The 25,260-nt window shown below is 44.9% G+C and overlaps 1 protein-coding gene and 1 long non-coding RNA gene across 6 annotated transcripts in view; both read right to left on the reverse strand.

Moving 5' to 3' along the window:
* nfasca (neurofascin homolog (chicken) a) overlaps positions 1-23,369 on the reverse strand; it is a 66,547-nt gene extending 43,178 nt beyond the window's left edge. The window contains exons 1-18 of one of the 5 annotated variants that reach the window (XM_061726548.1): positions 23,246-23,369; positions 22,355-22,372; positions 22,156-22,261; positions 18,127-18,323; positions 17,417-17,539; positions 16,809-16,979; positions 14,539-14,583; positions 13,217-13,328; positions 12,083-12,267; positions 10,774-10,905; positions 8,679-8,822; positions 8,238-8,349; positions 7,908-8,074; positions 7,499-7,646; positions 6,715-6,839; positions 4,612-4,656; positions 3,334-3,435; positions 210-407 (exon numbers count right to left, since the gene is read on the reverse strand). In XM_061726548.1, coding sequence (XP_061582532.1) covers positions 210-407; positions 3,334-3,435; positions 4,612-4,656; positions 6,715-6,839; positions 7,499-7,646; positions 7,908-8,074; positions 8,238-8,349; positions 8,679-8,822; positions 10,774-10,905; positions 12,083-12,267; positions 13,217-13,328; positions 14,539-14,583; positions 16,809-16,979; positions 17,417-17,539; positions 18,127-18,323; positions 22,156-22,261; positions 22,355-22,372; positions 23,246-23,369 — 2,254 coding nt within the window. The remainder of the gene's footprint in view (positions 1-209; positions 408-3,333; positions 3,436-4,611; positions 4,657-6,714; positions 6,840-7,498; positions 7,647-7,907; positions 8,075-8,237; positions 8,350-8,678; positions 8,823-10,773; positions 10,906-12,082; positions 12,268-13,216; positions 13,329-14,538; positions 14,584-16,808; positions 16,980-17,416; positions 17,540-18,126; positions 18,324-22,155; positions 22,262-22,354; positions 22,373-23,245) is intronic. The other 4 variants (XM_061726547.1, XM_061726549.1, XM_061726550.1 and 1 more) reach the window with 4 other exon arrangements.
* A 34-nt stretch (positions 23,370-23,403) lies between these two features.
* Positions 23,404-25,260, reverse strand: part of LOC133449196 (uncharacterized) — a 25,725-nt gene continuing 23,868 nt past the window's right edge. The window contains exon 4 of the long non-coding RNA XR_009783009.1: positions 23,404-23,526. This is a non-coding gene — a long non-coding RNA (uncharacterized LOC133449196). The remainder of the gene's footprint in view (positions 23,527-25,260) is intronic.

Raw genomic sequence — 25,260 nt, forward strand, 5'->3', positions numbered from 1 at the left:
TGGTTCTTAGCGGTTCTTAGCGGTTCTTACCTGCCCCGCTGGTCTTGTAGCTCCAGAGGAACTGGTTTTTACTGGGTTTTACTGTTTTTTACTGGTTTTTACTGGTTTTTACTGGTTCTTAGCGGTTCTTAGCGGTTCTTAGCTCACCTGCCCCGCTGGTCTTGTAGCTCCAGAGGAACTGGTTTTTACTGGTTTTTACTGGTTCTTACCTGCCCCGCTGGTCTTGTAGCGCGGCGACGTCCTGCTCGGCTGGCTCTCGCCCAGCGCGTTGACGGCGATGACCCTGAACTTGTAGTTGACGAAGGGAAGAAGCTGCAGGACGACGGAGTTCAGGTCTCCGGGGAAGCTGGACAGGTTCTGCCACCGGCCCGGTTCCCACTTATCCTCCTCGAACTGGACCCGGAACTCTGGAGAGAGAGACGCTAGCGTGAGGAAACAGGAACTCTGGAGAGAGACGCTAGCGTGAGGAAACAGGAACTCTGGAGAGAGACGCTAGCGTGAGGAAACAGGAACTCTGCAGAGAGACGCTAGCGTGAGGAAACAGGAACTCTGCACACGGGAGATGTTAGCGTGAGGAAACAGGAACTCTGGAGAGAGAGACGTTAACGTGAGGAAACAGGAACTCTGCGCACCAGAGACGTTAGCGTGAGGAAACAGGAACTCTGGAGAGAGAGACGTTAGCGTGAGGAAACAGGAACTCTGCACACCAGAGACGTTAACATTCTTACTTTAAGATTGAAGTCCTTTTTATAGTTTACGACTTGTATCAACTCTAAGGGAGTGACGCGTCTGCTGTCGTCATAATTATTATTATTATTACCACAGGAAGCTAGTAGCTAATAGTAGCTAGTAGCTAATAGTAGCTAGTAGCTAATAAACTACACGAGTCTAAGTCGTCTCTAAGGACCCGTTTTCACGTATCAAAAAACGCTGGTGTTTTCCTGCGTTTTGTTCATTCGTTTACACGAAAATGAAGCTCAAAGTCTCCAAAAACCATCATTTCAACACAGTCTCACTCCCAGCTCGTCAAAAACCGACGCTTGGTCAGGGCCCTTCGGCGTCAGTTTCTGACGCACAAGGTCGCCCCCAGCGTCTAAGCACCGACGCAGCGGGCTCTCAACAGATTCTAATGTAATTCCACCCGAGTCGACATTAACCCGGCCGTGTCGTTTCAAGCCGCTGAGAGCATCAGTCCCATTGGATAACTGAGGATCGGACACACGGAAGTATTCTACTGTCCGTTTTGACGTTAACAGCGATTTTCACAATGATATCTGCAACATTTCTTAAGGCAGAAACACCACTGTATCCTTGTTAATTACACAACATTAGTGGGTTAATTTCCTGCACATCAATTTTCATGCTTTTCCCTTCGATTCTGAGAAAGAAAGAGTTGTTTTATCAGTGATGGATAACTGTAGGCAATACACTACCCATAATCCTCAGCTACCGTTGCTATAGAGACAATGCCAGTCCGCTTTGCTTGACAAAATCGTTTTAACTGTTTATTCCAAAATTAAACAGAATGTGAATGTGAACTAAGTGATTAATAGTTAAACATCAAAATCTATTATTGTCCCACATCGGCTGAATCCTAAAATGTGTGCTCCAAAAAACTAAATGTTGTAAAAATGTTCTTACTGGCGCAGTATGGCAGCAGATAATAGTGTGTTTTTCTTCTGTATGTACCGCGCTGTAACTTTGTGTATTGTGATAAATAATATATAATAATTTGTATTCTAGTTTTTTTTTTCCTCCCTTTTTTATGTATTTAGCTAGAATTGTAAAACCTGAACAATAGAATTCAACGTAAAATGCCGGATCTTGTCCATTAAAAACAATACTTTTTGGAACATAATGTAACGACCACAGATAAGATAAGGCCTTGCCCGCCTGGGCAACACATCAGCATTTGGCCGACTGGTTAGTGCAGTTGACTGTGGTCTGGGAGACTGGTTAGTGCAGTTGACTGTGGTCTGGGAGACTGGTTAGTGCAGTTGACTGTGGTCTGGGAGACTGGTTAGTGCAGTTGACTGTGGTCTGGGAGACTGGTTAGTGCAGTTGACTGTGGTCTGGGAGACTGGTTAGTGCAGTAGACTGTGGTCTGGGAGACTGGTTAGTGCAGTTGACTGTGGTCTGGGAGACTGTTTATTGCAGTTGACTGTGGTCTGGGAGACTGGTTAGTGCAGTTGACTGTGGTCTGGGAGACTGGTTAGTGCAGTTGACTGTGGTCTGGGAGACTGTGGTTCGAGACATGCTCTGGGCACGACTTGTTCGCCACAGTATTTTCCTCATTGTGTTATGATTTTCTTTTAATATCTTTAACATTTCTAAACACAAAAACATGAAAGTGTCCTTGATAATTCAATAATACAATAGGTTCATGTTAAGGACATCCGTTTTAATTAGTTCTCCTTCGATTACGACATGTTATTAATGCTCAGTAGACACAGGGGGTTTGTTATGTATTGTTATGAGGCCTATTTCGTGTCTATTTTTGCACAGTTCACTAACGCTTTGAGCTAGGATGCTGAAATTCTAGACTCTGTATCAGGAGTTGACTTTCATCCACTGTGCCGAGTTTCAGATCTGTGTGACCTTCGGAAGTGTCAAAGGTCACCGCGTCTGTTGCTTTTCGGCCTTCGAAGACTATTTCGTGTCTTTTTTTGCATAGTTCACTAACGCTTTGAGCTAAGAGGCTGAAATTCTAGACTCTGTATCAGGAGGTGACTCTCATCCCCTGTGCCGAGGTCCAGACCCGTGCGACCTTTGGAAGTGCCAAAGGTCACCGTGTGTGGTGCCTTTTTTGGGCCTTTTTTGTGTGTTTTTTGAATAATTCACTAACGCTTTGAGCTGGGAGGCTGATTTTTGACTATGTTGCAATGCAGAAGGCCCTTTGCTAGGATCTCTTGGTCCCGTGGCTGTACAACTTCCAGAGAGCTAGTTGGCATTGCAGAGGGTTCACAGAGTTGAGACTTGGCAAGCCCAATCTAAGCCCCATATGGAGGCCACAGGTCAAGTTTTACTTGGTTTGGTCAAATGTTGTGGCAACGGTGTCCGTTCGAATGTTGGAAAAGGTGAAGTTTCAAAGCCCCGCCCATTGAAAAGTACAGGTCCGATCTGCACCAAACTAACGTCTGTCTGTTCAGGGGATGCCCCCAAACAACATGTAAAAAATTCAGACTCCTAGCTAAAGGCGTTAGTGAACTATGCAAAAAAAGACACAAAATAGGCCCTGTTCCATTAGTCAGGAGTCCTAACCAGCCAGGACGTTTTGGAGGAAACACTGTTGCAGAAGTCATAGAAATCTGAATTTTTCTGTGTGTGTGTTACCTGAGACGGGGCTCCGGTTGTCATTTCCAGGGATCCAGGTGAGTCTGATACTTCGAGCTGCTGGATCTGACAGTTCCAGGTCTATGGGGGGGTCTGGCCGGGCTGGGGAGAACCAGAACCAGAACCAGAGACCGGGTTAGACCCACACACACACACACACACACACACACACACACACACACACACACACGCACACACACACACACACTCACACACACACAACCATCAGCAACAAACAGCATTTACAGTCAGAGGTGTCCCACCAGTCACAGGCTAAAGGCTGGATTAAGGTTCTGCGTTAAACCAACGCAGAGCCAACGCCGTTGCCGCGACGCCGTTGCCGCGATGCCGTTACTGTGACGCCGTTGCCGCGACGCCGTTGCCGCGACGCCGTTACCGCGACGCCGTTGCCGCGACGCCGTTACCGCGACGCCGTTACCGTGAAGCCGTTACTGTGACGCCGTTGCCGTGACGCCGTTACTGTGACGCCATTACTGTGACGCCGTTACTGTGACGCCGTTGCCGTGACGCCGTTACCGTGACGCCGTTACTGTGACGCCGTTACTGTGACGCCGTTACTGTGACGCCGTTACTGTGACGCCGTTGCCGTGACGCCATTACTGTGACGCCATTACTGTGACGCCGTTACTGTGAAGCCGTTGCCGCGACGCCGTTACTGTGACGCCGTTAGTGTGACGCCATCGTGAACCTCCAGACTTCTCTGTCACTCCATTTCTCCGCGGTGCAGTTCCCCCCGTGACCGCTAGGGGTGTGTGATCTTTTCCTGAATGGTTTATCCGACTTTTCCCGTCACAGTGAATCAAAGAGATAAGGACAACTATTGTGCAAAAACCAAAACAAAATAAATCACAGATACACGAAGAAAAGAGCGCTGAAAGTTCACGGCTGCTTCGGAAGTGCGTTGCTTCCAAGCGAACCAATCACAGTTCTCCGTCTGCGTTGGGTCTGCGACCTCTTAACAACCATCAAATAAAGCCGCATGATGCCGGGAACAGAGCTAGCTGCTAGCCGCGGGTTGGACACCCCTGATTTATGTCATCTATTGCTTTAAACCTTACAGTAAGTCTGGACGTTATCTTGAGATTAAATTAGGATAAATGGAAAACACAATTCTTAAAAACCCTCTTAAACAGACAGAAACATTTGTATCTGGGCTGTTTTCATCAGGAAACATTGACGTTACGCAGACGCAGGAAACCAAGACGTCAAAGCAGAAAACAAACAGAAGAAGAAGAATTAGAGTTCCAGCGGTTTTACCTGCAGGCAAGGCACTAGAGACGGAGGGGTGGAGGGAGGCTTCCTCTGCGGGGTCAAAGGTCAGGGTTCAGGGGTCGGGGGGGGGGGGGGGGGGGGTTAGAGTGTTAGTCACCAGAAACCAGCAGTTAATCAACATCAGCAGCAGCAGCACACTGCAAAAACTCTAAATCTTAACAACAGTATTTGTCTTATTTCTAGTTAAAATGTCACATTTGACATTTTTAGTCAAAAAAATCTCATTACACTTAAAACAAGACTCATCGCTGGAAAAAACAACAATTATCACCTGTTTCAAGAAGATTTTCACTTAAAATAAGTAGAAAAATCTGCCAGTGGAACAAGATTTTTTTGCTTGTAATGAGAAGATAAATCTTGTTCCACTGGCAGATTTTTCTACTTATTTTAAGTAAAAATTTACTTGAAACAGGTGAAAATTGTCAAATAACAAGTTATTTTTTTGGTAATGAGATTCTTTTGACTATAAATGAGACATTTTAACTAGAAATAAGACAAATATTCCTGGTGAGATTTTGAGTTTTTGCAGTATCAGCAGAAGGTCATGAAGGCACAGATTCAGGAGTTAGTAGTAACTGGGACAGTTATTGAGCCTAAACCCATTACTGCGTTGTTTCTGCATCTCTTAAACTCTTAAATCTCTTAAACTGTCTTTGCTTAAACTTCAAGCTAGTCATAAAACAGGAGTTGATCCTGCAACTAGAGGAAACAGCCTAGTCATAAAACAGGAGTTGACCATGCAACTAGAGGAAACAGCCTAGTCTTAAAACAGGAGTTGACTAGAGAAAACAGCCTAGTCATAAAACAGGAGTTGACCCTGCAACTAGAGGAAACAGCCTAGTCATAAAACAGGAGTTGACCCTGCAACTAGAGGAAACAGCCTAGTCATAAAACAGGAGTTGACCCTGCAACTAGAGGAAACAGCCTAGTCATAAAACAGGAGTTGACCCTGCAACCAGAGGAAACAGCCTAGTCATGAAACAGGAGTTGACCCTGAAACTAGAGGAAACAGCCTAGTCATAAAACAGGAGTTGACCCTGCAACTACAGAAAACAGCCTAGTCATAAAACAGGAGTTGACCCTGCAACTAGAGGAAACAGCCTAGTCATAAAACAGGAGTTGACCCTGCAACTAGAGAAAACAGCCTAGTCATAAAACAGGAGTTGACCCTGAAACTAGAGGAAACAGCCTAGTCATAAAACAGGAGTTGACCCTGCAACTAGAGGAAACAGCCTAGTCATAAAACAGGAGTTGACCCTGAAACTAGAGGAAACAGCCTAGTCATAAACCAGGAGTTGGAACTAGAGAAAACAGCCTAGTCATAAAACAGGAGTTGACCCTGCAACTAGAGGAAACAGCCTAGTCATAAAACAGGAGTTGACCCTGCAACTAGAGGAAACAGCCTAGTCATAAACCAGGAGTTGGAACTAGAGAAAACAGCCTAGTCATAAAACAGGAGTTGACCCTGCAACTAGAGGAAACAGCCTAGTCATAAAACAGGAGTTGACCCTGCAACTAGAGGAAACAGCCTAGTCATAAACCAGGAGTTGGAACTAGAGAAAACAGCCTAGTCATAAACCAGGAGTTGGAACTAGAGAAAACAGCCTAGTCATAAAACAGGAGTTGACCCTGCAACTAGAGGAAACAGCCGAGTCATAAAACAGGAAATTACCCTGCAACTAGAGGAAACAGCCTAGTCATAAAACAGGAGCTGACCCTGCAACTAGAGGAAACAGCCTAGTCATAAAACAGGAGTTGACCCTGCAACTAGAGGAAACAGCCTAGTCATAAAACAGGAGTTGACCCTGCAACTAGAGGAAACAGCCTAGTCATAAAACAGGAGTTGACCCTGCAACTAGAGGAAACAGCCTAGTCATAAAACAGGAGTTGACCCTGCAACTAGAGAAAACAGCCTAGTCATAAAACAGGAGTTGACCCTGCAACTAGAGGAAACACTCGTGGACTCGAGGAGGCCGGACTCCTATCGTCTGTAGGCTACCTAGCGTTAGCAGGCTTCATAGCATTAGCAGGCTACCTAGCGTTTGCAGGCTACATAGCATGGTGAGGCGGTTCAGAGCTAAATGCTACCTAGCATGGTGAGCCGCGCCGCCGCCCAGTCCTGGTCGATGGCAGATTTAGCCGTGCAGGAATAAACTCCCTCATCGCTCTGTTCCACCTTGGAGATGGTGAGAGATTCCTGGTCGGCCTTCACCCTGAAACACAGAGATTAGAATAAAACTAATATATACGTTCAAATAAAGAAATAAAGACTGGTCGGCTTCACCCTGAAACACAGAAGATTAGAATAAAACAAATATATACGTTCAAATAAAGAAATAAAGACTAGAAACAGAGAGAACATTAGAATAAAACTAATATATACATTCAAATAAAGAAATAAAGACTGGTCGGCTTCACCCTGGAAACCAGGAGAGGATTCAGGGGGAATAAAGGTGAAGCTGCAGAGAAATACCAGGCCCTCTATTACTGCCAATAATCCTGATTATTGATCCTCCACACACCCACGCCCGTTCTGAGGTGTGTGCAGGCGACCACGTAGCAGTAGGTTTGGTCATTATGGCTGTAATTACATCTCCAAACACCAGGGGGCAGCATCAGCTGAACTGATGAGCCTCATGTTGTGACTTCCTGCATGGAGGTCAAACATTCTAAACGTGAAACATCAGCCACATTTACAGAAATGAAGGGAACATATCTTATCTTATATCTCTTTCTGGTTTGAAAGCGATGGAGAAGTAAAGCTCTGTAGTCTCACCTGGACACGCCCCCTGTGATGTCATGATGACATCACAGGGGGCGTGTCCAGCTCTGCCGGTATTAGGGTGCAGAAGAAGAGCTGCGTAGCCGTTACCTCCATCCCAGCCGCAGGTCCTTGCCCTCCTTGGTCCAGGTGACGGTGACGGGGAGACTCGGGTCCGACTTCACCTGGCAGTCGAACCGCGCCGTGGAGCCGCGGGTCGCCGACTGGTGGACGGGGGCGCGGATGATCCGGGTCGGCTCTGCGTCGCCATGGAGACGGGGACATGGAGACGAGGGAATGAGGAGACGAGGGAATGAGGAGACGAGGGAACAAGAGTCTCAAATGGGGAACAAGACTCTCAAAAACAACAACCAGGACCACCAGGACCACCAGGGTACCAGGACCACCAGGACCACCAGGGTACCAGGACCACCAGAGTACCAGGACCACCAGGGTACCAGGACCACCAGGACCACCAGGACCACCAGGGTACTAGGACCAGGTTCGTGTGATGTCTGACCTTTGACCTCCAGCCGGACCTGGTTCTCCACTTTTCCCAGAATGCTGTTGGCCACGCAGGTGTAGGTTCCCTCGTCCTCCGTCTGGGCCCGTTTGATCTCCAGGGAGCCGTTGATGTGGACCCGGTAGTGGCCTCCGTCCAGCCCGCTGCCCTGGCCGTTCTTGAACCTGCAACCAGAACCAGAACCAGAACCAGAACCGTCACAAAACCTGGAACCAGGACCAGAACCAGAACTAGCATGACTGTACAGACAGACAACCATACTAGCAACTGAAATAGCCTATGCTGCTATGGTCATAGCGTCGTAGCGTCGTAGCGGCGGATTCTCACCAGCGCAGCGCCGGCAGCGGCGACCCGAAGAACGGACAGTCCAGGAAGGTGCGGTTGTTCCGGATCACCTTGATCAGCTGGTTCTTGGGACCCAACATCCTCGGAGGCATGTCTGCAAAAACCGGAAAAACCGGAAAAACCGGAACAACGTTACTCCCTGAAGAATCAATGCTCACAAACATCAGCATCATGTGGAACCCAAACGTACATATATATATATATATATATATATATATATATATATATATATATATATATATATATACACATACATCAGCAGGTAGCCGTGTTAAGCCCCGCCCCCCTCTCTTACCGAGGATGCTAACAAAGGCGTTAGCCAGCAGGTAGCCGTGTTAAGCCCCGCCCCCCCCTCTTACCGAGGACGCTAACGAAGGCGTTAGCCAGCAGGTAGCCGTGTTAAGCCCCGCCCCCCCCTCTTACCGAGGACGCTAACGAAGGCGTTAGCCAGCAGGTAGCCGTGCTGGTTGGACGCGTTGCACTGGTAAACGGCGCTGCTGCCGATCTGGACCGAGCGGAAGATGATGGTGTCGCCAATCACCTGTCTGTTAGGGTTGGGGGCGGAGCCTGTGGAGGGAGGGGAGGAGCCAGGGGAGGGGGCGGGGCCAAGAACAGGAGACAAACATCATGACTGGATCAATAAAACCGTGCAGAAGTTAAACGTGTAGCTAACAGACAAATATAAACCCTGACAGACAAGAACTTTTTCAAACATTTTTCAAAAGGACAAGATGGCAGATACAAGCGGCTGAGATGGGGTTTTATCAAAACTTTATCAAAAATAAACCCTAAACCAAAAAAAAACAACACATTTAACCCACTGAAGGACCATAAAGGGGATTTATTATAACTTTTATAAGGTTTTTACACAAAAAAGGGTTAAAAGAGGCAGTAGTACCGTATTGGCTGATTATAAGACGACCCTGATTCTAAGACGACCCTCTTTTTCAAGACTCAAGTTTGAAAAAATACTTTTTGAACACCAAATTCAATCTTTATACAGAAAATAATGACAGTACATCTGAAACAAATGATTAAAACAATATATTGTAGAGAAAAAGCCTGTTATTTTGCCTCTTTCAAACCATCATGTTGAAGTTTCTTCATAAATTCTCCTCAGCTGCCGTTAACCTGCCGATCTTCCACACACTTTTCTCCTGATTGGAGAAACTACATTTCTACATTTTATGTTTTCTCTCTCTTATTTTCTCTCTTATTTTCTTCTCTTTTCTACGGAAGCGTATTGCATTCACTTGAGAAAAAAAATCTGCTCTGTTTTTCTGAATTAACGAGATAATTATCTCAGAATTCCGAGAAAAGTTTTAATTAAAAAAATCTGTTCTGTTTTTCTAAATTAATGAGATAATTATCGGTGAAAAAGTCAGAGGAAGTTGTCTTTGCCAAAGATCCACTACGAACTTTTATAAGGTTTTTACACAAAAAAGGATTAAAAGAGGCGCTAGTAACGGTCGGAAGTGACTGGTGAAAACATTCGATTGACAGGTTTATATGGTTTACTAGTTTCAAACATCATTCAGTAACAACAGGAGGAGACGAGGAGTTACAGTAAAAGGTTCCTACTTTCCACCGGTTCAGTTACAGTAAAAGGTTCCTACTTTCCACCGGTTCAGTTACAGTAAAAGGTTCCTACTTTCCACCGGTTCAGTTACAGTAAAAGGTTCCTACTTTCCGGGGTTCAGTTACAGTAAAAGGTTCCTACTTTCCACCGGTTCAGTTACAGTAAAAGGTTCCTACTTTCCACCGGTTCAGTTACAGTAAAAGGTTCCTACTTTCCACCGGTTCAATTACAGTAAAAGGTTCCTACTTTCCACCGGTTCAGTTACAGTAAAAGGTTCCTACTTTCCACCGGTTCAGTTACAGTAAAAGGTTCCTACTTTCCGGGGTTCAGTTACAGTAAAAGGTTCCTACTTTCCACCGGTTCAGTTACAGTAAAAGGTTCCTACTTTCGGGGGTTCAGTTACAGTAAAAGGTTCCTACTTTCCACCGGTTCAGTTACAGTAAAAGGTTCCTACTTTCCACCGGTTCAGTTACAGTAAAAGGTTCCTACTTTCGGGGGTTCAGTTACAGTAAAAGGTTCCTACTTTCCACCGGTTCAGTTACAGTAAAAGGTTCCTACTTTCCACCGGTTCAGTTACAGTAAAAGGTTCCTACTTTCCGGGGTTCAGTTACAGTAAAAGGTTCCTACTTTCCACCGGTTCAGTTACAGTAAAAGGTTCCTACTTTCGGGGGTTCAGTTACAGTAAAAGGTTCCTACTTTCCACCGGTTCAGTTACAGTAAAAGGTTCCTACTTTCCACCGGTTCAGTTACAGTAAAAGGTTCCTACTTTCGGGGGTTCAGTTACAGTAAAAGGTTCCTACTTTCCACCGGTTCAGTTACAGTAAAAGGTTCCTACTTTCCACCGGTTCAGTTACAGTAAAAGGTTCCTACTTTCCACCGGTTCAGTTACAGTAAAAGGTTCCTACTTTACACGGTTCAGTTACAGTAAAAGGTTCCTACTTTCCACCGGTTGTCCGTTGACGAGCCACTGGATGTCCGGTTTGGGGTTCCCGCCGGCGCGGCAGATGAGCCGGCCGTTTTCCTCCGGGGCCAGGATCAGGTTCACCGGCTGGTCCAGCCAGTAGGGGGCGGCTGTGGACGGAGATGGGGGTTAGCATTAGCATGGACACACACCTGGACACACAGCAGGGGTGTCCAACACTCATTATATCACGCCAGGCCGTGGTATATGTTCATTATATCACGCCAGGCCGTAGTATACGCTCATTATATCACGCCAGGCCGTGGTATACGCTCATTATATCACGAGAGGCCGTAGTATACGCTCATAATATCACGCCAGGCCATGGTATACGCTCATTATATCACAACAGGCCGTGGTATACGCTCATAATATCACGCCAGGCCGTGGTATACGCTCATAATATCACGAGAGGCCGTGGTATACGCTCATAATATCACGAGAGGCCGTGGTATACGCTCATTATATCACGAGAGGCCGTGGTATACGCTCATTATATCACGAGAGGCCGTGGTATACGCTCATTATATCACGCCAGGCCCTGGTATATGCTCATTATATCACGAGAGGCCGTGGTATACGCTCATTATATCACGAGAGGCCGTGGTATACGCTCATTATATCACGAGAGGCCGGGGTATACGCTCATTATATCACGAGAGGCCGTGGTATACGCTCATTATATCACGAGAGGCCGTGGTATACGCTCATAATATCACGAGAGGCCGTGGTATACGCTCATTATATCACGCCAGGCCGTGGTATACGCTCATAATATCACGCCAGGCCGTGGTATACACTCATTATATCACGCCAGGCTGTGGTATACGCTCATCATATCAGGACAGGCCGTGGTATACACTCATTATATCATTCAGGCCATGGTATACGCTCATTACATCACGACAGGCCGTGGTATACAATCATAATATCACGAGAGGCCGTGGTATACGCTCATTATATCACGACAGGCCGTGGTATACAATCATAATATCACGAGAGGCCGTGGTATACGCTCATTATAACACGAGAGGCCGTGGTATACGCTCATAATATCACGAGAGGCCGTGGTATACGCTCATTATATCACGAGAGGCCGTGGTATACGCTCATTATAACACGAGAGGCCGTGGTATACACTCATTATATCTTTTAAATGAAGTGGTGAATGCTGACCTTTGACCTGGACCTAGATGAAGTGGTGAATGCTGACCTTTGACCTGCATGTAGATGAAGTGGTGAATGCTGACCTTTGACCTCTACCTAGATGAAGTGGTGAATGCTGACCTTTGACCTGCACGTAGATGGAGTGGCGGATGCTGCCCAGCTGGTTGTTGGCCATGCACACGTACTCGCCGGCGTCTTCCTCCGACACGCCGACGATCCGCAGCGTCTTGTTGAATTTCTCCAGCCGGACCTTGGGGGCCGGGAGATCCCCGCCCTTCTTGAACCACTTGATGGTGGGAGTGGGCCTGGGGGGGAAACATTCACTCATTCATCAGTGGGCCTGGGGGGAGACATTCACTCATTCATCAGTGGGCCTGGGGGGAGAAACATTCACTCATTCATCAGTGGGCCTGGGGGAGAAACATTCACTCATTCATCAGAGAGGAAACATTCACTCATTCATCAGTGGGCCTGGGGGAGAAACATTCACTTATTCATCAGAGAGGAAACATTCACTCATTCATCAGTGGGCCTGGGGGGAGAGACATTCACTCATTCATCAGAGGAAACATTCACTCATTCATCAGAGAGGAAACATTCACTCATTCATCAGTGGGCCTGGGGGGAGAAACATTCACTCATTCATCAGGGTCAACCAGAGGAAACATTCACTCATTCATCAGAGAGGAGACATTCACTCATTCATCAATCGGCCTGGAGGACAGGAAATATTCACTCATTCATCAGAGAGGAGACATTCACTCATTCATCAGAGAGGAGACATTCACTCATTCATCAGTCGGCCTGGGGACACATTCACTCATTCATCATTCATTCTTCCTCTCTTCTCCATTTCCATTTTTATTTATTATAAATATCTCATAGTTATCATTTTTGTCCATCGTTCCTGTAGTTTCTTGTTCCCCCTTTTGTCTCTTTTTTGCATGTTTGCAGGCCGGAGCCTTTGGAGCTGCGTTCTGGCCTGCGGTCCCGCCCCCCCCCCCCCATCCCCGGTCATCCTGTTGCTGCTTCCATCTGCCTGCAGTTTTTCTTGCTACTGTTTGTCTTAAGGCTTTTCTCCCACTAGGGGAGTTTTTACCTCCATTGTTTATGTAATAATTGCTCGGGGGTTTATGTTCATGTTCTGGTTCTGGAAACATCCTGGAGACAACTATGTTGTATTAGACGCTATATAAATAAAACTGAATTGAATTGTGTGTTCATGTGTGTGTTAGCGGTAGCACGGTAGCTTACAGGCCAGCAGCGATGCACTCCAGCAGCAGCTCCTCGTCTCTCAGAACCATCTTGTTGCTCTCGGCTCCGGCAGGTGAAAGGAAAGTGGGCGTGGTCTCCGCTACCCTCCGGCCTGCAGGTGAGGACGGACAGGAAGGGTTACAATGACTCACTTCCTGTCAGCTGACTCCCTGTCAGCTCACTTCCTGTCAGCTGACTTCCTGTCAGCTGACTTCCTGTCAGCTCACTTCCTGCTCCCACTTCCTGCTTCCTGTTTCTGATCTGATTAAAACCAGATTCTGGACTGAATTGATGGAACGTTGTTATTAATGTTGTTTTTCTGTGAAAAGAATCAGTTTACGGAACAATCTGAACAAAGAAACAAACATTACATTCAGAAGAACAATTAAAGCCAGAATGTTAAGGAAATAGAATAAAATATGTTAGTTACGTTTGATTGACATGAAAGGTGTAAACAGGTTTGTTGATGTTGAATAGAATTAACTGAATTGTAACTGTCTTTTATTTTAGTTTTTTATTTACTTTGTTGTTTTTTAATTTACGTTCTTTGTAAATTGATTTCTTGGTAAAAAGATTAAATAAGATTATTTTCTTCCTGCTCCCTTTCATTCACAATTTAGGAACGTTTGTGTTTATATTCAATTCTTTGTTGTTTTATTTTATCAATAAATGAAATAAATAAATAAATAAATAAATAAATAAATAAATAAATAAATAAATAAATAAATAAATAAATAAATTAAAAAAAATCTGCTCTGCTCTGATCTGGCGTTGGATAAAGAGATACTTTGAATTTTTATTTTATTTTGTTTCATTTTTGTCAAAATAAATGACACTTAAATGCAAAAAAATGTGATAAGTTTAACGATATTGTGAGAAAAACCACAAACAGATCTTTTTTATTCTAGAAGAAACAAACATTTGTAGTTGTTTCTCAGTAACGAGTTATAAACGTGTTATAACTGAATAATTAGATGATCTAACACTAAATAAAAGCCTGGCTCTGCAGAGGACTGGAGCTGCTGCAGGCCGACCTTCGACCTTTGACCTTTGATCTTTGACCTTGGATGGACAGACGGACGGACGGCGACAGGAGGAGGAGTTAGTGCCGACGTCATCGATGCACAAACATCTCAATAGTTGTGAAAAGGAAACGTCCACTCGCCCCGACGTACAATCAGAAGAGAGCGTTGCAGTGTTGGTTAGCGGTTAGCTTAGCAGTTAGCTCACGCTCCGCTCAGCTAGCGGGCTAGCAGGTTAGTGTGCCAGTCTGGTTACCATGGAAACTAGGACGGTGACAGGAAGTGAAAAAAAAGACTCACCACCGTCGGTACCAGTGGAATTATGGGATGTTTCATTATACTCGTCTGTTGGAACACACACACACACACACACACACACACACACACACACACACACACACACACACACACACACACACACACACACACACACACTGTGATGTCACTTCCTGTCCCATAATGACCTCAGAGGAAATGATAATCTGGATATTTCACACCAGAAACACCGACACCCACCGTTCACACGCGATCTTCAGATATTTAGGTATCAGAACTAATTTCATAGAGTCGGAACCTCAAGTTGGTGCTAATATTGATCCAGCTAATATTGATCGAGCTAATATTGATCCAGCTGTGGCCACATTCACAATCTGGCCGTGTCTTGTCCTTTGCTGTTCCCTCCACCTGCCCAGGGACTGCAGGTGGAAACAGCTGCTACAACCGGAACAATGCAGATTCTCTTCTGCAAGATTAATGTTTTATTGTGCACTTTTGCACAAAACTTTTCTGTTTTGAGATAAATAAATTACAATTAAAGCTGCAGCAACGATGAACGGGCCCTAGCGAGTGCAATTTTCACCAGTAAAGGTCAAGGACTCAAAACCGAGTCCGATGACACCACAATGACTCTTTATGTCAAACTATTCAAAAGTTATGGCAGAAAGTAAGCATTATCAAATATGGACCAATCAGCTACTAGTATCACTTCCTGTTTAACGTTGAAGTTTGACGCGGCGCCACGGCCACGCCATCTCACGAAAACTCACGATTTTGATAACTTTTCATTCACTTTTATCAAACACCTTGGAACTGGTTTCAACAAAGACTTGAACCACGGGAATGCCATATGATGAAGTTCCTGACTGACTCACGATTTTGATAACTTTTCATTCACTTTTCAACTTTTCAACATCATGGAATCATCAACAGTTGCTTTCCTCAACGAAAATCATGAATAAATATTCAGATTCAGATTCAGATTCAGATTCAGAAAACTTTATTCATCCCCGAGGGGCAATTGCAGACCATATCGTCCATGGTCCTGGTACCATGGTGATGGACCACGGTACCAGGACCATGGTACCAGGACTGTAATGGAAAATTTTGGTATAACACTGTCTGTTGCCTGTTTTCATTCCTATGCCGAGGTCATGTTCCTTTTATCACAGAGCCTGGCACAGTTGCCAGGGTGATGGGTGATTTTTTGTCTTTTCCAGCTCCCAAGTATAAAATAACTTGTCTCTAATCTTCTTCAGCTCACTCAGGACTGACGGTTCATGTGACCGGTTGGACTGTGTGGCTCCGTTCAATTGAATGTTTGTCCTCTTTTCATTAAACTTCCGAAAGACAGCTGAGGTGTCCTGACATTCTTTTTGAACAACAATTTTTGCCACCACAGGACCATGGTACCAGGACCATGGTACCAGGACCATGGTGATGGACCATGGTACCATGGTCCTTTCAGGTCCTCTCAGGTCACCGTGTGTTAATATATAATAATATATATTTGTGGCAGGGTGGAGAGGTTGATGCGACACACGCACTCATCCGCCTGAGTGGCTGCCGCGCCTCCACCCTGCCTGCCTTATAAGGCAGAGCGGGACAGCAGCAAGGGGTTCCCTGGCATGCTGATGGTGATGCTGTGCTTGTGCACGTTTGGCGGTGATCTTCGGTGACGAATAAAGGGTTCTGCACAAAACTCTGTGTCCTCTCCATCCTGTCGGTCGGGCCCAGTGTAGCACGGCGAGTGCCACGGGGCCCGACCGACAGGATGGACAGGACACCACAGCGGAATAAAACTCTCTACACCACAGACTAAAACTCTCTACACCACAGACTAAAACTCTCTACACCACAGACTAAAACTCTCTACACCACAGACTAAAACTCTCTACACCACAGACTAAAACTCTCTACACCACAGACTAAAACTCTCTACACCACAGACTAAAACTCACTACACCACAGGCTAAAACTCTCTACACCACAGACTAAAACTCTCTACACCACAGACTAAAACTCTCTACACCACAGACTAAAACTCTCTACACCACAGTGGACTCTGAACTGGATTTTATATTATTCTTCAACAATTGCCTATATATATTTATTATATATTTATTATTATTTTAAGGATGGGAGTGAACACCGGTTCTACTCACTGGTCTGGACCTTGAGGGTTCTGGTTGTGGTTCTGGTACTCACTGGTCTGGACCTTGAGGGTTCTGGTTCTGGTTCTGGTACTCACTGGTCTGGACCTTGAGGGTTCTGGTTCTGGTTCTGGTACTCACTGGTCTGGACCTTGAGGGTGAACGGGTTCTTCTGCTGGATGGTGTGGGTGAACAGGAAGCGAGCGTTGCAGCAATAATCCGTCTCGGCGTCTTGAACCCGGACGTTGGAGAAGTAAAGGTCCCCGTTCAGGCCCATGGAGACCCGTTTGTCCTGCCGGATTGGGAACATTCCTGAGGACAGAACAGAACCATCAACTCTCAGATTCACAGAGCAGGAACGTCAGGAACGTCAACTTCAGGAACGTCAACTTCAGGAACGTCAACTTCATGAACATCAGGAACGTCGGGAACGTCAGGAATGTCAACTTCAGGAAAGTCAGGAACATCGGGATTCAATTCAATTCAATTCAATTCAATTCAATTCAATTCAATTCAATTCAATTCAATTCACTTCAATTCACTTTTATTGGTTAAACAGGGACTGCATTAATAAACAGGTGTAAATATTCACGGTTGTAGCCGGTAATTTCCACCACTGGACCCGCGGGATATCAATGCCAGACAGAATCGTCTTTAGCGTTGAGGCGGAGGTCCAGAACCATCAGAACCATCGGAACCGTCGGTGCTAAGCCCTCGTTAGCGTCTGTGTTAGCGTGTTAGCTGCTCACCGCTGTCCATCCAGAAGATGTAGGGGGGGGGCAGGCCCGGCGGGGGGTTGCAGTGCAGAACCAGCGGGGAACCCTCCAGAACCGACACCGGCTCCAGAACCTCCTTGGGCCACAGCGGAGCCTCTGCAAGGAAGAGAAGAAGAAATCAATCAATTCTTATCATCATTGATCCTCCACCAGGTATCAAGGTGTTGATGTGGAACCGTTTAAAACATCTCAGTTTAAAACATCTAAGTTTAAAACAGTTTAAAACATCTAAGTGAAACTCGCTCAACATTATCTGCATCCAAAAGAAAGCTGAACAAAGTTTATAGATTTTTAATATATCTGTTTTTCATTCACCATTATTCAAATATATTTCTAAGCTGTTTAATTGTATTCTGAAGAGTTATCAGCTATGCTGTAGTGGCCTATGGGAGAATCAGTATCAGTTTCTAATATTTTAGAGGAAGATTTTTTTTTCATTATGCACTTCGAGAAAAAAGTTGAATGTTGAGAAAAAAGGTGAAATTTCTACTTTATTCTTGAAATCGTATTTCAACATTAATCTTTTCTCTTTTTTCTCAAAGTGCACAATTCTAGTTCTGGTCCAGGTCCAGGTCTGGTTCAGGTCTGATCCTGGTTCTGGTCCAGGTTCAGGTCTGGTTCAAGTCTGGTTCAGGTCCAGGTCTAGTTCCGGTTCTAGTTCTGGTTCTGGTTCTGGTACTCACTGGACACCCGCAGCAGGATCTTGTTGGACAGGGCATCCCCGTAGTCGTTGCTAGCGTAGCACTGGTACTCGCCCTCGTAGTCCTCGGGCCGGCCCCCGTTCCTGAAACTGATCTCCAGAGTCCCGGACCGTTTCCTCATGGTGACCCGCGGGTCCTTCCCGGTGGAGAACACCTTCCCGTTCCGCCGCCACTGGAACCTGCAACAGAGACATTCAATAAATGAGACAGCCCACTACGGTTGTGTTTCCTGTATCTGTGTCACGTGACTGCCCCGCCCCTTTAGGAGACAGGAAGTAGGTCCTGAGTCTATTGAGTCCTATGGGAAAAGTGAACGTGAGCACAGATTATTACCAATGCCTTCGCCCCATAGTAACCTAACATTCTGACACCAAAATGGACATTTTCAGACCGACAGATTAGGAGAAAATGAACTTTGTTTGAGACCTGTCTCTGTCTGAGCAACACACTCTCGCGAGATTTGGCTCTCATCGTTTTTCCATCGGATGAAATGAAGTTTAAAACTAAAATAAAACGTGCTTCTTTGCTTAATAGTACTGTTATTTTAAGCAAATCAAGGACATAGATCAGAAATACTCCCTTGTCAAAGACCCAGATCTTTATAATAAACGTGTGGAGCTCCAAACCAAATTCAACCTGGCTTCGACGTACCAAATTGAACGTCAACTGTTGCGAAGTAAGAGCTTGTTTTACATCCATGGTGATAAATCAGGGAAATTGTTGGCTAGTCAACTGAGGGGACTTAAATCAAAGGGGCACATAAAAAAAGTTAAAATGGAAGATGGGACTATCACTTCGAATCATGTAAAGATCAATAATGCATTCAGGGACTATTATTCCAAACTTTACACCTCTGGATTTTCTAACACTAATTCGATGAATGATTTTTTAAATGACCCCAGTATCCCTACACTTTCCACTGATAACAAAATGAAATTAGAAGAACCAATAACAAAATAGGAGATTGCTGCAGCTATCCTTTGCTTGCAATCCGGTAAATCCCCTGGGCCCGACGGGTTTCCAGCAGAATTTTTCAAGGCATTTTCCCCTCTTCTTTCATCTCACCTAAGTGCAGCTCTATCTGACTCATTCAAACAAGGCAAACTCCCGACTTCATTCTATGAGGCGTGTATCACACTCATTGCCAAAAAGGACAAGGACCCGACTGAGTGCTCATCATATAGGCCAATATCTTTACTAAATGTTGACACCAAAATCTTGTCCAAAGTCTTGGCCCGTAGATTGGAAAACATACTACCATCAGTCATATCAGAAGATCAAACTGGTTTTGTCAAAAATCGCCAGTCATACTTTAACATACGTCGTCTGTTTGACATTCTGTACTCTCCCTCCGGGGGGGCTCCTGAATGTGTCCTCTCTCTGGATGCAGAAAAGGCGTTCGACCGGGTAGAGTGGGTATACTTATTTGCAACGTTAAAGAGATTTGGCTTTGGTCCTAGTTTTATCACCTGGATAAAACTTTTATATTCATGCCCTGTCGCCTCAGTCCTGACCAACTCTCAGCTGTCACAGCCCTTTACGCTCAGCCGTGGAACCCGACAAGGGTGCCCTCTAAGCCCGCTTTTATTCGACCTGGCAATTGAGCCATTAGAGATAGCGATTCGGAACTGTGAGAGGATCTCCGGTATATGGCGATATGGTGTTGAACATAGGGTGTCTCTGTACGCGGACGACCTTTTGTGTTACATTTCACGTCCAGATAGCTCAATACCTGTGCTGCTGGATTTACTGAACAATTTTAGCCAGTTCTCAGGCTACAAACTAAACCTGAATAAGTCTGAACTTTTCGTTGTCAGTGAGGGGTCGACAGCGGTGGGATACACCAACTTTCCTTTTAAGATTGTGAAACACAAATTCACTTACCTGGGCATTGCCATAACGAAAAAACATATGCACCTTTTCAAGGAGAACTTTATTAGTTTGTTAAATCACACAAAACAATGGTCTCCTCTCTCAACCTCCCTGGCTGGTCGAATTAATTCGATAAAAATGACTATTTTACCAAAGTTTTTATACACGTTCCAGTCCGTGCCAACATTCATTCCTAAATCATTTTTTGAATCACTAGACTCGGCTATATCGTCATACATTTGGAAGGGAAAACGGCCTTGACTAAATAAGACTCATCTCCAAAAATCTAAGAAGGATGGAGGCATGGCGTTGCCCAACTTCCATTTCTATTACTGGGCGGCCAATATCCGTTGCATTACCTTCTGGTCACACTTTCACAGTGGACCTGATCGACCCATATGGGTGTCGATGGAGGTAAGATCTGCCCAAAACATTTCCATTCCTGCACTTCTTGGTTCCTCACTCCCTTTCACTTCAACTATACCTACAGATAACCCTGTGGTACGGCACACACTGAGAGTGTGGACTCAGTTCAGGAGACATTTTGGCTTTCTTGCTTTCTGCCTCTCAGGCTGTATTGTAGCTAATCACCTTTTTCAACCTTCCCTACTAGACCCCAAATTTCAAGAATGGCAAAGACTAGGTATCTGTCGCTTTAAAGATATCTTTATTGATAATATATTTCTATCATTTGAACAACTTTCTAAAAATTTTAATCTCCCAAACTCACATTTTTTCAGATATTTACAGGTAAGGGACTTTCTTCGATGCCAAATATCAAATTTTCCTGTGGGACCAGATTTGAGTATCATTTCTCTGTTTACAACCATCACATAAAGGGTTAATATCGGTCATTTACAGTAAATTGCTCTCTGTAAGGCAAGCCCCCTTAATAAAGATTAAAACGGCGTGGGAACAGGATCTGAATTTGTCTATACCAGAAGACACGTGGGTGACAGTCTTTAAGTTAATAAATGGCACATCTCTTTGTGCTCGTCACTCTTTGCTACAATTTAAAGTGGTTCACAGAACTCACATATCCAAGACTAAATTATCCAGTTTTTACCCAGATGTAGATCCATGTTGTGACAAATGTAAGAGAGAGGAGGCTTCTCTTATCCACATGTTCTGGACATGTCCCAGTCTGGAGAAGTTCTGGAGGGAAGTCTACCCACGCTCAGTGGGTGATGGATATTATGTCCTACTTAAATCTGGAAAAAATATACTATTCCATCCATAACCTGAAAGACAAATTTCATAAGGTGTGGGGGCCTTTCCTAGAACACTTTACCAATTTTTAGACCAATGGCACCATCCCTACTTAAATCCCCTTTAATATTAACATTATTATGGTTTCCTTCTTTAAATACATTATTTAGTGTATGTTTGGAGATAAGTTTGTTTCCCTTCATATGTATTTTCTGCTGCTCACTTCATTATTCGCCTTGAACTGAAACCTGACTTCCAGCTACTGTTTTTGTTTTTTATTGCTCCAGGAATGATGGACCATCTACTGTTACACAGCATTTACCTTGGTGCAACCTGACTTCTTGTTGTATGTGGGGGGGGTGGGACGGCTAAAATGGGGGCTTGGATGCCTGAGCATTTCACAGTTCTGCCGTGTCTTTGTATGTGCATCTTTTTTTTTTTGAGATTTTTTTTGGGCTCTAGTGGCCCTTTATTCAAGCTGCAGATATGAAAGGGGTAGAGAGAGAGATCGGGGATGACATCAAGCAAAGGTGCGCTGGCCGGGATTGGAACCTGCGACCGCTGCAGGAGGAGTGTAGCCTCAGTATATGAGCCGCTGCTTAACCCACTGTGCCACCGAGCGGCCATGTGCATCTATTTTTGTGGAAAAATTCAATAAAAATATGTTTGAGAAAAATAATACTGTTATTTTTATTATTTAAGTCTTTTTGGAAGAAAGTTGTACTGTATCTAGTGTTGTATGTTCCAAAACGATGTGGGGAGAGGGGCGGCCACGCCCACTAACGAGACAGGAAGTGTATACCATTTCATACCATTGGCATTAATGGTAATGCGTTAATCTTCTGTATAGAGGATCTTTGCCTGCAACCAGGGGACGGGTTAGAACTGGAACCTGCAACCAGGGGTTCTTAAAGGGGCGGGGTTACTCACATGGGGACGGGGTTTCCTCGGGCTTCACACTCGATGATGATGTTGTCTCTGGGATCCACGATGTAATCCTTCACTGACTGCTTGGTGATGGTGGGAGGCTGCTTCACTGAGACAATTAAACACATTAAACATTAGAATAGTCCACTAGCGTCTGCAGCTCAGCGTTAGCAACGTTAGCAGTGAGGGGTTAAACACTTACGGTCCAGCAGGATCTTTTCTGTTAGTCCAGCGTGAAACAGGAGACACAAACAGATGTGGGAGTTAATAATGTTACTTCTGGGCTCCGGTACCACCTTCAAAAAACTCAGATGAAGAGAGCAGAGACAGCAGACTGACTGATCTGAATTTCTGATTTAACTTGCTGATTCTTTTCGTCGGACAAGAATATTCTGTGCACATCCGAGGGTCCGAGGCTGTGGACTCTGACGGTGGTAAGGTGGTAAAGTAATCGCAGAAACATGTCGGGTATTTAAAAACCTAAATATTCTTGTCCGACGAAAAGAATCAGCAAGTTAAATTGTAAAGCCGTGGACAAAATTAACTTCTTTAAATCCATCTGAATTTCTGTAAACTATGTGAAACTCTACGGTCTGTATTTAAATACAATTCTAGTCATTCATTCATTCATTCATTCATTCATTCATTCATTCATTCATTCATTCATTCATGGTTCGGTCCAGTGGCAGAGCAGGAGAAGAAACTTCATCACATCACCTCTCCACAGGGGTTCCCCAAGGCTCTGTACTGGGGCCCCCTCTCTGGAACAGATCATTCATTCACTCATTCATTCATTCATTCACTCTGGACCAAATCATTCATTCACTCTGGACCAGATCATTCATTCACTCTGGACCAAATCATTCATTCACTCTGGACCAGATCATTCATTCACTCTGGACCAAATCATTCATTCACTCTGGACCAAATCATTCATTCACTCTGGAGCGGATCATTCATTCACTCGGCTTCTCACAACGCTGCTACGCAGACGATGCACAACTCTACCTTCATCCCCACCGTTCACACAGATCTCCCAGTTACATGTGGATTCTCTAGTTTTGGACGGTTTAAACCCGGGTTAGATTCTTACGGTCTTGTGGAACCTCGATGGACGCCGTTTCCTGCCACGGCAGCAGGAAGGACAGCAGAGTCAGGGCCACAACACGGCCGCCCGGCCCAGACATGGTGGTCGCCCCCGATCCTCGATCCTCCATCCCCGATCCCCGATCCCCGACCCTCGACCCTCGATCCCCGATCCTTTCACTCGATCCTCGATCCTTTCACTCGATCCTTGATCCTTTCACTCGATCCCCGATCCTTTCACTCGACCCTCGCCCCTCCTGATTGGTTAGAAGACTCTCCTGCGAGGACCTGTGAACACACAGAGATAGAGGGGGAGTAAAGGCCGTGTAACTGAACATTCAAGATTCAAGATTCAAGATTCTCTTTATTGTCAAGATAGTGCCTCTGGCGCAGCCACGGCACTATCGTTATCCTGCGTGTTTATTTTATTTTTTTTTTTGAATTTTCCCGCCAGATTTTGGTTTGCAACTCCTACAGATTTCGGAGGATCCAGGCGAATCATATATCAAAACGTGTCTCGATCGGGAATAGTGTGCTTTGACTTGGTGGTGAAATTCCTATTTTTTTCCAAAGTTATTCCCTTTTTTCTGAGTCACCTAACTTTCTCATACTTGCACGTAGAAATGTCATTCAAACTTCAAAACGGAGGAAACGTACACTTTTCAAGATATGAGCACTCAAGCGAGAACTGGAAATAACTTTTTTGTCAAATCTAGAGTGCGGTGTTGGTTTCTAGAGTGCGAGAAACAGTAAAAAAATAACCTGAATTTTTATTTGCGGCCAAACCGTAAAAAGAAGACAAATCATTTTTGGTCAGAATGTAGACATAGGTGTTGGGATTCATAAAATGTGACTTTGACAGGCGGGGTATGCACAAGATTTAAACGGGGGGGGCTAGAGCGGCGCCAATGCCTGTCTCAGTCCCCATTGGCTGTAATGTAATCAAAAGTTTTCTTCAAAAGAATCTCACTCTGTCTTCATACTGAGCTTACTCACTCATTTTAAGGAATATCTGAATAAAATTAAGATTGTCAGAATCTGCCGGGTTCTGTGTCTCTCACGATGTTTTTGTACATTAAATACAACAGTAAATACCCCCCAGTAAATAATCCCCCCAACACACACACACACACACACACACACACACACACACACACACACACACACACACACACACACACACACACACACACACACAGTAAATGCTATAACTTTTGAATGGTTTCACATAGAGAGTCATGGGTGTTGTCATTGGACTCGGTATTGAGTCCTTGACCTTCATTGGTACAAATTAGCCCCACTGCTTCTTCTGATTGGTCGATATGTGATAGTCCGATAACTTTGCATGGTTTGACATAGAGAATCAATGGGAAGCAGCCCCCCGTGGCACTTTCCACATTTCTGCGAGGACATTTTTCTAGTTATTATTATATTGATACAATGAGATCAGGCAGCAGCTCCATAAAAGTGCACACATGCAAAGACGATGTAAACAAAGACTGTGAAAACAAAAAAAATAAAGCTGCAAGCAGCGATGAACGGGCCCTCGCACTCACGGCCACCGCCCCCCATAAGCATATCAGAAATGACAACACCAACGACTTCCTATGTCAAACCATTCAAAAGTTATAGCAGAAAAAAGGAACAACCAATCAGAAGAAGGGGCGGGGCTAATTTTCACTAATTATGGTCAAGGACTCAATACCGAGTCCAATGACACCACCCATGACTCTCTATGTAAAACCATTCAAAAGTTATGGCAGAGAAAAGTTTTCAAGGGGGCGCTGTTGAGCCGTTAGGCCACGCCCATTAATGCAAACCATGAAATATCAAATGTATCGCCAGGCCTGGCTTGCATGCAAAATTTGATGACTTTTGGAGAATTATCAAATATGGACCAATCAGATGAAGGGTGGGCACGCTTTTTGGCATCTAGCATCGCCACGGTAACACTTTTGAAAGAGAAAAGTAATGCGTGGTGTCGGAGGATGGAGACGCACATTTTTATGTATAACACACCTG

The sequence above is a fragment of the Cololabis saira genome, chromosome 8, assembly GCF_033807715.1.
Source record: "Cololabis saira isolate AMF1-May2022 chromosome 8, fColSai1.1, whole genome shotgun sequence".
Classification (NCBI taxonomy): Eukaryota; Metazoa; Chordata; class Actinopteri; order Beloniformes; family Belonidae; genus Cololabis; species Cololabis saira.